General features: G+C 38.2%; 1 protein-coding gene across 1 annotated transcript; it reads left to right on the top strand.

Annotated features, from left to right (window-relative positions):
- The first annotated feature begins 5,984 nt into the window (after positions 1-5,984).
- Positions 5,985-10,922, top strand: proca1 (protein interacting with cyclin A1). The gene is made up of 4 exons (XM_028465014.1): positions 5,985-6,627; positions 7,158-7,290; positions 9,161-9,295; positions 9,395-10,922. Exons 1-4 carry the CDS (start codon positions 5,985-5,987, stop codon positions 10,833-10,835), a joined length of 2,352 nt encoding a protein of 783 aa, XP_028320815.1. The 3' UTR covers positions 10,836-10,922.
- Positions 10,923-12,609: the final 1,687 nt, after the last annotated feature.

Below are 12,609 nucleotides of genomic sequence, written 5' to 3'. Positions count from 1 at the left end.
TGTCTATCTCCAGCTCTCATCAGACGTTAGGCGGGGGTACACCCTGGACAGGCCACCTGCCCATCGCAGAACAACACAGGCAACCACTCACACTCACTCCTCCAGGTAATACAGAGCACATGGGTCAAAGTCAGGGCCCGGGGGCCAAATCTGGCCCTTTAGAACATCTAATGTAGCCCACAGACAGTATAAATGACGTAAAACATTATTATTGTGTAAATTACCAAATAAGTCAGTTGTGGATATCGCAAATTCACAATTTCAATGAAACTTCACAATATTTTTAGGGGCTCAAAGTTTTCCCATGCTTTTATCACATTTTTGAATGCAAATTATGGAAAAAAATTTAAATTTACAAAAAGTAAATCTTGCAATTTCTCACATCTAATTCCACAAAATTCGTAGGAAATTATGAACTATTGAAGTGAAGAGCCTGCAGGGTCTGTTATAGAAAACTAGAGAACAATAATGTTCAAATTGGTAATATTGAACTCCCGGAAAGGTTTCGCATCACACTGTGGCGCTAAAAGCACCATGACTGTGTAAGCATAATTATCGTGTGAATCTTTGCTCGTGCAAGTATTGACGCTGGTCAGTTAATGAACGATCTGGGTTAAAGAGCGAAATTTTTTAGTCAAACTCATAAAGATGGCGAGCTTTAAGGATTCAAATTAAGAACCATTAACCGTCAGGGATTTGTTACCAAATAAAACCAAAAAAAAAAAGATATATTCAACAACTCAATTGAGTCAAATGAACCTGATCAATTCATTGGGTGACTCAGATCCATTAAATGAACCGAATGTATTAGAACATGCCAAGGATTGTCCAGTAGAAGGTAGTGTTGTACTACAGAATTGACTTCATATTATCAGTCTACCTTGAGTTAGTTAAGAAATACACTGCTATCACATATTTGAAATAGTTCATGTAAATATATAATAGCAGCATGAAATATGTGTCATCTAAACATCACATTGCCATTTTTAAAAAAACCTGAGCTATTTGAAATCTTAATGGATCCCAGGCCAATGGGAAATTTTGATACGGTTTTACTTGAAACTATGAATTTGAATGATATTTCTGACTATCATTAATTGGTGAGGGAAGCGCTGAAAATACAATTAAATTCATTTAGATTCAATTATTTGCTCTATATTCCAAAACAATCCTTCTTTAAAACAAACAAAAAAAATACATATGTTAAATTTTATGGAAATATTTATTTCTTTTGGGGGATTTCAGTAGAAAGTGAAACATTTCAGTTCCAAAAAAAGGTATAATTTTCGGACTATATTTTGTGTTTCTAAAATAAATACATACTACCAGCTTTTTTTTTTCTTTTTTTAATTTCAGAACAATTTTTTTTTTTTTTTTTTTCCTTCTGTAATGTTTTTCGCTCCCTAATAATTGATTTATTTAACACAGCTGCTCACCTGCATCAATTAGTTTTCATATAAACAGTGAAAATCCAACGTTTTCTTCAGTAATATGAGCTACTATGGGGAGAAAAGTGAGCGATCTTAGAAAGTATTCACAAAATTACGATCCGATATTTTTGGGAAGACGAAAAAGACCAAAAACATATTGTCCACTTGATGGCGGAGTAGAGAAAAGCAAAACAGCAAGACTCTATCTATCTATCTATCATGTACCTGGCAGTACTAGATTATTTGCAGTCATATTGAGTCACATTTTTCTTTCTTCTAAAACTTGGAAAATTCTCGCAAATTATCCCACAGAATTTTGGCAAAAATGTTTTGCAAAAAAAACAAAAAAAAAAAACAAAAAAAACTAATTGCAAATTCAAGGAACTGATTAACATTTGAAATATATTCAGTGATTTACAACATTTCTTAAACGTGAAAGTGCAAACTGGGGTACCACAATTTTGAATTTGTGCTTTTTTTTTCCATGATAAAACCTATTTTTCTGGTCAAGCCCACTTCAAAACTTGGCCACTGTTTCATAGCCGACATATTTTAAACATTTAGATCACTTTCCTCACATTTAGCTAATTTTTCTTTCATTTGAGACAGAAATCCATGTGAAACAGCATGTTCTATATCATTGTTAAAATTGAAAACACGTGAGAAAATTGTAAATTTGAATATTACATCTAAATGTAAAAGTTAAATATAAATGGTAAATCGAATTTCTAAATCTAAATGTTAAATGTAAAAACTAGGTCACTGTTTCATAGCCGATATTTTAGACATTTAGCTCACTTTCCTCACATTTTGCTAATTTTTCTTTCATTTGAGACAGAAATTCATGTAAAACAGCATGTTAAAAAATTATTTAACAAACTATGTTGGCTATAAAACAGCGACAGAGTTTTTACATTTGGCTCCTCGTACAGATCAGACTGGGTTAAAACTGTGGCCCTTGAACAAAGCTCATGTCTTCCTCTAGTCTCAGAACACTTACAGTTACAATGGCTGTATGGGAGGATCTCACTCCTGCAGAAACCCTATGAACTCTGCTTGTATCACCAATGCATTGAGGCCTCAACTTCTTCTTCTGCTGACCTCTGACCTCTCAGTGAATCAGAGCAAGCTAACACTCATCAGGAGCTTCTAACATTCATATTTTAAACAGATTCACATTTCAGCATCATTGTTTGCTGACTCCGCATGGAAGCACGGTGAGAACCTCTGCTTCACTGATGTCCAGCCCACATTCTTCTGCAGGGTCTACTTTAGTTCATGTGGAAATATTTCTTTTTTTTTTTTTTTTTCAAATTTTCCTCGAATGTTGCCTCTGCTGATTTGACATCATTTCTCTCCGCCCTCTCCAGAAATCGGCTTTTTGTGCCATGGGTACTAGGCTGGAGTTCTGAGTTAAAACCGACCATGTGACTAAACACTGGGCTGATTAGCGACCCAGCAACACAAGAGGTTTTTTCATTTCTCATTTGCACATGGATGCAGGAAAAGCTTCTTCAGCATTTTTCCACACGATGGGATGTGAAAAATTCCACACAGCATGCAGGTCAAATCTCAGACACTCCCAGATTTCCCACACAAATCTTTTTCTGCATGTAAATTAGGCCATAAAGCATGGTTCTCAAAGGTTTTGGGCTTAAGTACCCCCTTTCTCTTTTTTCTGAATTCAAGTACCCCCTTTGTCCGTCCTTAACATTTTGCTCAGAATGATATGGAAAAAAATGATGCTGTGCCTGCTTTGTTGTTGCAACAAATACAAAAAGATATTGCATTTATTATATTGCTTTTTAACTAAAAATAAACATTACAAAATCTCATATTTTTAAATGTTTTCATTACATTTCCACTTTCTCTCTCTCAAGTAACCCCTGTAGTGCCATCGCTTACCCCTCGGGGTACACGTACCCCCATTTGAGAACCACTGCCATAAAGGACACTTAAAAGTTCAATCACAAGTTAGAAACAAAAAACAAAAATGGAAATTAGGAAAATGACTAAAATTGATATTAACTTAAGCAAACAGCCCTGGCTCCTTGTGGATGCTGAAGGTGTGCTGTAATATCTGTCACATTACATGCATATTTTCTAAGTGAATCCTACAGATGCTTTACTGGATTATTTTATGAATAAATCAACACCTTGAATTGTATTATTACATGTCTCAAACCATTCCTGGATTCTTTTCCATTGAAACATGTCAGACAATTCAGCTAAAGGAAAGTTTCAGGGCAGAATTAATGGGAAAACTATACTAAACAATAAATCTGACTGTGTGTTCTTTTTTTGTGAGTTTTTTCTTTACCAGATAGTGTGACCATACCTGATTAGTGTGAATACATATTCATATAGACTTGATTAAAGGATCCTCTCAGAAAAAAATCCTCTCAGATCATGCTCCATTGACATTTGGAGGTGAAATAGCAAGTTCATCCTCTATTTTACATGGATCGCACATCAGACACTTGTAGGCCACAGTGAAGGGTTTGCGTGCCACAACTTCCAACCTCCACATTCCTCAGTCGGAGAGTTTTGTCCCCACTCTGTGATTTAGGTCATCTGTAATTCAGTGCCTGTTTTGTGGCACTTGAACAATGTTCAATCTTGTGGGTTTGGCACATTCAACCAAACGCTTGTTTCCATGGATAGTAGAAAAAAAGGCATGAAACTCCTCAATGCATGTTCCCAGAGTAAATCTCTACAGTTTCTTTGTGTGTGTGTGTGTGTGTGTGTGTGTGTGTGTGTGTGTGTGTGTGTGTGTGTGTGTGTGTGTGTGTGTGTGTGTGTGTGTGTGTGTGTGTGTGTGTGTGTGTGTGTGTGTGTGTGTGTGTGTCTGAGGGTCATTTATTGCTGCAGTGAGGAGTGTGTTTAGGCTTCAAACTTCACACCAGAAAATGAACCCCCTGTTGGGCCTGTCTAAAGGATGGTATGAGGACCAAGCATGACTAATTCAGGTGTTTTGTATCAATTTTAAACTACAATGATCTAACTCACATTGGAACAATGGGGGTTACATCCTTAAGACATGCAGAGATCAACACATTCACCCGAAATACTTCAGCTAATGTTTGGACTGCAGGAGGAAAACATCCATGAAATTAGACTACATGTAGAACATACTCGATAAAACAATTTTAATTACGGAAGTGGATTAGGGCCAATTTTGATGGATAAAATAATTTTGGGCATATTAAGAATAAACTCAAAATGTGAAGATTAAAATCTAAATTTCGAAAAATAAACTAAAAATACAATTTTGTGATAAAAGTCGAAAGTTTGCTATTAAAGTCAAATTTACTGAAGCTGACTAGTGCCAATTCACCATATATGACAACAGTTTGGCCATAATCTGTTTCCGTACACAATAGCGACAGACGGGACTGAATGCTCCACCTCTTCCAAACTTTACTGGTTTTTCCTTCTGAACAGATTATGTTTTTGGCAATATTTCTTCGAAGTCCTTAAAGGTGCAGTCTGTAACCCTTATAAAAGTGACTTTTTGTCATATTTGCTAAAGCTGTCACTATTTAAGGACAGACTTACATGAAACTAGTAGTTTGTGTGAAAAAAAAAACACAGGCTCATTGAGTCCCGCCTGCTGCTCCTGCAGCCTTTGGCAGATTGCCAGAATGCACCGTGACCGAGCAAAAATAACCAATCAGAGTCAGGATTGTGTTTGATGTACTGTCTGACAGTTGTTGCTCACAGTCCCCTACCCTTTCTGCCATGGCCAAAAAATAACAATGCTCATAGCAAAGTAGTGCCTGGAGTGCCATCTTTTTTTTTTTTTTTTTTTTTTTTTTTTTTTACAGTGTATGGTCTGGAGGAGTAGAATTGTCAACTTTTCTCCTTGAAAGGTAATTACTGCTGCTTGATTTACATTATGTTTGATTTGTAATTGTTACAATAGAACTCTGTAGTGCATGTTTTGTTTGTTCCTGTGCGCGCTGCTCTGTGCATGTTATATTACTGTGATGTTGCTGTTGGGCTAACGTTAACTTGTTAGCTCCTCTGAGGGAGGGACTTTGGAGGCAGGGCAAGAGAGCAGCGGGGAGGGACGGATCTGAAAGTTACGGACTGCACCTTTAAAGAGATTACAATGCCATGTTTATGAGCTAATCATCTGGTGAAGTGACCCTCTTCAGTTTCCGTAGATTTGACCTCATTAGCTAAAACTTTAATCTCGGTTTTTTTTTTTTTTTTTTTTTTTACTTTAATCTCTACATTATATTTCAACTCTATTCTTCATTTGCCCAAAATTATTTTCTCCATCAAAATTGGCCCTAATCCGCTTACCATAATAGGATTTTGAAATAAGTGCTAAGTTAATTAAGTTTGCATGGAATTGTAGTTTTTTTTTTTTTTTTTTCCTTTTCCCTAAAATTCATGTGATGCAAAACAAATAGTCACTTTTTCTTCTCCATTGTTATTTTTTTTGTTTTTGTTTTGTTATGTTAAATGATTGATAAAAATGATAAAATCGTCCTCTGAATCGAACCGGCTAACCGTGTGGTTAGGGTTCCTCCACTCAGTGGATTGATGCTGAATGCTCAGTGGATTGATGCTGAATGCTCAGGCTCCTCCCTGTGTGCACCCACTCATGATGTGTGGATGATCACCCCACGCCAACGCCTCTTTAAAAGCTGTTTTGGCGGTGGTGTGCGCCTCAGAGCCGGAGCTGTCTCCGTCACCGGTGCTGAATGTGCCCAACGCGTCGTCATTATGTGGTCGGTCATCTTCGTCTTCCTGTCCTACCTGGACAGAAACCTGGTGAGGAGCTCTCTGGACGCAGATAAGGAGAGCCGGATCAACGGCATCTCATGTGCCAAAGTGTCCACGGTGGAAGGAAACCTCTTCTATCAGGTGACTGATGGCGCAGAGGTCGTGCGCTCCACCGTGAGCCGCTCCGGGACGCTGGTGAACTGTTCGGTTTCAATGATCCGGGTGGAGGTCCAGTCCTTCGTGCAGCAGTGCAGGATGGGGACAGCAGGGGGTCAGGACTACGCGCGGCTGTTTGACGCGCGTTATGCGCGCTTGGATGAAGCCAAAGACGCGTGCAGCAGGTTCCACAGCGACAGCGCGCAGGGCGGGGTCACACTGAGACGGTCCAGGAGAGGCTTCACCTACCCTGGCACCCTGTGGTGCGGAGCTGGGAACATGGCTGACCATTACGACCAGCTGGGTAAGTGTGTGTGTATTAGGGAGCTGGGTAATATATCGGAAATTAAGATACATCGAGTTTTCTGTTATATCTATATTTTTACATCTTATTTTGTTTTAAAATACTTGTTTTGGGAGTTGTTGCTTTCACTATCTCTCAGAAGAGCATGAAAAGCTCAGTTAGATGGATTTCTGAGTGCGTCCTAACCCAGACCTTTCCCTAAACAAGCCACGCTACAGAACTCACTCACACGTGCTGTCCTTTACAGGAGAAAAAGCCAAAAGACACATATATTGTGCAGCTGTTTGTTAATAAATGTGCCTTTGTGGCATTTTGCATCGGCAAAATTGATCAATAATTGTCTTTCTGGTCAGACTTCATTTGAAATAAAATTATCAAGATTTATATCATATATAGCCATTTTGAGAAAAACATCAAGGAGTTTTGGTCCATATCACCAAGCCCTAGTGTGTAAACCTGTGTGTGTGTGTGTGTGTGTGTGTGTGTGTGTGTGTGTCTGATGCTGCCTAACGGTGAGCCAATGCTTGCAGGAGAGTTTGCTGACACTGACAGCTGCTGCCGCACCCACGACCACTGCCCACACGTCATCCACGCCTTCTCCTCCAAATATGGATACACCAACTTCAAGTGGCACTCCATCTGCCACTGTGATTGTGACAACGCGTGAGTGGAAGACCTTTGTGTTAGAATAGAAAATGCTGCTTGTTGAGAGAGAGAGAGAGAGAGAGAATAAGAAATATGCAGTAAAGAGTGGGGCTCAAAATGAAATCTGTATTGAAGTGGATCATAGGGTTGGGTAGATGACATTCTGTGTAAAACAAAAAAAAAAAAAAAAAAATTGGAGCTGATTGTCAACAAGACGTCTTTCGAATAAAAAGGCAACAGGTAGGATAGGTAGTATTTAAAAATCTCTGAGATGACTTCCTAAAGTGACATTCATTTGGTTAATTGCGCACAATGTCCCTCCTTAATAACGATAACAATCTAATCTTCACTGACCCTATTTCAAATAATCTCAATGTGGTTTATTTAGCTTGATAATGTACAAACTAAACTTCTGCTGGCGATTTCCTTTCAGCAGAGCCTTTAGGATCTATTTGCCACAAGTGAGTTGCTGAATATAAAAGGACATTTTTCATTCCAAATATTGTCTGGTAGTTCTTTGGCCAATATTTAATTTCTATGAGCTTTTTCAAAGAGGTTAAGAGAAAACGTTATTACCCTAAATTAGGAGCTCAATACAACAAGCCATTGTTACTTGTACAATAGACCTCCCCCCCACCACCCCATTTATTACCAGATGGGATTTTTGCAGTAAATGAACAATTAACTTGCATGCTATCATTTTTGTTGTTGTTTTTTTTTTTTTTTTTTTGCCCCACAGTAAATCTATTGCCCAGTGTGAAATCACATGGTTCTTTAATATCAAATAAATATTTTATGTTTAGTCACCTAATTAATTAGAATCTGAGTTTATAAAGCTGTGTTTTCAATAGCTCAGGCATTTCATTGTATAACGCAAAAGACAAATAGCATTATTTTGTACCGGAAATACTAGTGTTATGGCAATTTTTATATTCATCATAATATCGTCAAATGTGTGTTCATGTGTACAATTTGTCATGTTTTAATACATGATGACTGCATTACTCTTCGCACTTTTGAACAGCTGAGTCATGTTAGATTAAACAGTACAGATCGTATTGTACTCAGTGCAACACAGAGTCTCTGCTGAAGGCCATACACACGAACACACACACTATCAAGGATAGATAAGAGTGGCGCCCAATCTTCCTCATAATATAAATGGTAAATGGTAAATGGACTTGATTTTATATAGCGCTTTATCACCACACTGAAGCAGTCTCAAAGCGCTTTACATATCAGCTCATTCACCCAATCACTCTCACATTCACACACCAGTGGGACAGGACTGCCATGCAAGGCGCTAGTCGACCACTGGGAGCAACTTAGGGTTCAGTGTCTTGCCCAAGGACACTTCGACACATAGTCAGGTACTGGGATCGAATCCCCTACCACCTGAGCCACGGTCGCCCATATACACATCTTCATCATCCTCAAATGTTTCCACTGTTGGGCATCTGACTCCCTCCTCCTCCTCACCTCAGGGTGGAACCTTTTCTGTTATCTGTATAAAAGCTTAAGCTGTGAAACTGTTAGTTAGAGTGGGTCTTGCCTTTTTGCTCTGCCATGAGCTTTTTGCCTTTCATTCTTTCAGGATGGAAGCTTCTTTTTTACTCCTTTTTTATTTAATTTTATAATAAACCTTTTTTTATAAAATCATCAATGCCTCGCCTGGACTCCATCATTCAACCAGAGCAATAAATCATGATCATAGAAATGGATAATAAAAAAATAGTAATTACATTCACCCTTACATTGATTATGGACTGACATTCCCTTTTCCTAAAAACAGTCTATCATTTTGGTTCTGACAGCAGCTCAACAAAGGTAAACCCATTATGTCTTTCATGTTACACTCATGAACAACTTTCTGCCTTTTTATCTACAGCCTGAAAACCTGTCTGAGAAAAGTCAATGATTCATCCTCCAGAGTTGTTGGTCAGGCCTTTTTCAATGTTATCGGTGTCCCCTGCTTTAAGTTTATCTACGAGGAACAGTGTGCAGAGCGGCACTGGTACGGCATGTGAGTATCACTGAGAATTTAAAAAAAAATGTCTGACATAATGATCCATGTCATTTGTTGAATTAAACACATCCCCTCTTCTTTTTCATTCTCTAAAAGGTGCAAGAGATATGAGCAATTCCCCATAGCCGTACTGGAGGAAGCAGTGCCGTATGACTTCGGTGGTATTGCTGTCATTGATAACCTTAAGGTGGCTCCTTCTACAAACAAAAGCACTGAAGGTGAAAAACAGGACAAATCAACTCAATCTACGACAGCGAGCACAGAAGAGCCGTCGCTAGGAAATGTCGTCACGGCTGCAGAGGACTTCATTAAGGTCCTTGCAACCGTTTCCACGTCGCAAAGCTCCAATGCCGAGTCTGATGAAGATCAAGGGCAAAAGTCGGAGAAGAAAAAGAAGAAGAACATGGGCAAAAAGAAGAAAAGCAGCAAGAAATCACAAAGAAAAAGGAAAGGGAGGAAGAGAAATCAGAAGTCAAGAGTCACTGCTAATCGTGAGGAAGATACTGTAGTAGGAAGGAAAGCAGAAGAAGTTGAAGCTCAGAGTAACTTCATCAGCGAGTCACAGAGGCCTGAACCATTAAGTAGGAACGTAAGCAGAACCGAAGATGATGAGTTTCAGAGAAAAGATAAACCTTCCAACAAAGTCATGAAGGACAAACCAGCTAGTGATGAGAGGTTTGTGTACAGTTCGTCACTGGAGATTGTCCACCAGAGTCCAGATGTGTTTGACATTGAGAAGGAAGTCCCACTCCAGATAAAACCAACTCCTGTTCTTCAAAAGAAAGACAAAGCCTTGCAAAGAAAACGGAGAAAGAGGAAGAAGTCTCATCCTCCTTCTTCTGAAGAGTTTAAAATAAGTCAAAGAGATGAGACTCCAACAACACGACTCCAGGAACAAAGCATAGTGGAAGTACGAAAGAATACATGGAGGGAAACCCTACCTTCTCCCACCATCATCCATATTAATCCACAAATCCAGGATGTCACACTTGCAGATGTTCCATCTATTCCTATCATTGAGCAGCAGATCTCACCCAGACCAGATAGTTACCAACTAAAGATCAGGGTCACAACACTCAGTCCTTCCTATAGTGTTTTGAAAAGCCAAAGGTTGAAAGAGAAAACACTGAGAAACAGAAGGAGAAAAATACCCGCCCTTCACCCCGGTGGAAACACACCTTTGTCTTTGAACAGTTCTGACAAAGTCTTTCCAAATTTCCTGAATCCAGAGACAACAAGCGCTAGCGTGTCAAGACTTTTCACAACCACTGAACTATCTGTCAGCACCAAGCACAAGCAACAGAAAACCCGACAGCGCAGAAAACCAAGAAAACCTGCTGCTCCTGCTCCCAGTAAAGAAGATTCCCACTTCCCACTCACTACCTCACCATCTGTCCTCACTGATACCCTCACACCTCAAAAAGCCACCTTTGCTGCTTCTGCCATCACTCCACTCCAGCTGTCCATGGAAAGATTAAGATTGCAATTACTGAGGAAAAAGAGAAGGAAAGTAGCGCTGTTTCGCAGAACAGGGTGATACAGCGCTCTGATTTACTGTCAGACACAAATTTAACTTTCATTTGCATTACACCCAAACAAAGACTGCACAGTCTTCATGTTTTTTTGTGGGAAAATTGACAAAAATTAAAGATGGTGATACAACAATCAGTTTTTAAAAACCGTTTTCCAACAATAAAATCTCCTAATAACTAAATAAGTTATTTTGTGGTGGTTTTGATTAGCAAGTCCTAACATATTTTTTTTATAAGGTCACTTTTAAAAACTAAGTCTTAATTACCATTTTAGACTCATTCATTCTTTAATTATCTTACTGATCGTAAGGGGTGAAAGTCGACCCCTAGTGGCACAGTTTAGCATGACAGAAACAAGGAAGGATTATTACCGCCACCCTGAACATGCCATGCTACAGTAAGTGAATGGGTGGTTTTTGTTTCTCCTACAGTCTGAGTCTTGTTTGTTTTAGATGAATCTGCGTTGCATGTCTGAATGCAATAATGAATAACCTGTTCAGTACATTTGAAGTCAACGCAGAGAAGGAAAACGGCACCAAAAGTGCAGATTTAGAGATGCTCTGATCCGATCTGACATCAACTTTTAAGATTCAAGGACCTCATATATTATGGCTGTACTGTGTCTATTATTCTTTGATACAAATATTAAACTATAGCAGCAGAGAACCAACAGAACAACTTAAAACACGTGTCAAACTCAAGGGCCGGGGTCAAATCAGGATAAATTCAGAATTTCAAAAAACATGAATCTTTGTTTAAAAATACCAAGTAATTCAGTTGCAGATTTCTCAGCTCTTCCAAATACACAATCAAAGTCAGCTTTATTATCAAATACACTACATGTACAAGACATGTAGAGATTTGAAATGACTGTTTTCTCCACCCCACACATTTACAAACACAAAAACACGACAAGGTAGAATACATAAATTATAAAGACAGAACAACAACACAAGTATTTACAATATTTACAGTGAGAGAGCAGATATAAATATATATATATATATAAATAAAACTATGATATGATATTTTACAGGAGTCATAAATTCAGTGAATATCAGATTTAAGCTTTTATCACATGATGACAGCCATTTTTAATCACAAATTGTTGAAAAATAAATATTTATCTTTTCTAAAATCTTGCAATTTTATTAAAATATTAAATATATATATATATATATATATATATATATATATATATATATATATATTAAAATTATTATTGAAACTCAAGGAAATGGAAATATTGAATATTGTGTGTAAGTTCCATTACTTTACATATATTTATAGGGCAGAATGTTGAAATTGCTTATTTTCCCACCTAAAATTTGCAGCCCAAAATCTGTAAAAAATGTTTGACACCCCTTACTTAAAAGAAAGATATTTGTCCTAATCTTTAAGCCTAAAAGAAAAAAAGATGCTTCGTATTATTCTAAGTGCAATTAGTTCATTTGGTGAGGATTTTTTCCGTATATCATTAGGGCTAATTTCCTAGACTTAAGTGTGAAGTGAAAAAAACAAAGCTGAGGTTCTGCACTTTAGGCTTTTGTTTAATGGACTTTGGCCTGCTGGCGTGTGTGTGTGTGTGTGTGTGCGTGCGCGCGTTTGTGATGAAGCTTACATTCCTAGCACTGATTAGGGGCACATTACCCTCACCTCTTTTACGGTGACGGTTGTAACAGCCGCAGGTCAGCTGACTCTCACATGCTCTCATAAGTACAATTGATCTGGGTAACTTTAGGGTGTGTGTGTGTTGCTCCTGAATGAGCCTGCTGCTAC

The sequence above is a fragment of the Gouania willdenowi genome, chromosome 13, assembly GCF_900634775.1.
Source record: "Gouania willdenowi chromosome 13, fGouWil2.1, whole genome shotgun sequence".
NCBI classification, from domain to species: Eukaryota; Metazoa; Chordata; class Actinopteri; order Blenniiformes; family Gobiesocidae; genus Gouania; species Gouania willdenowi.
This window is presented reverse-complemented; position numbering and strand designations above follow the sequence as displayed.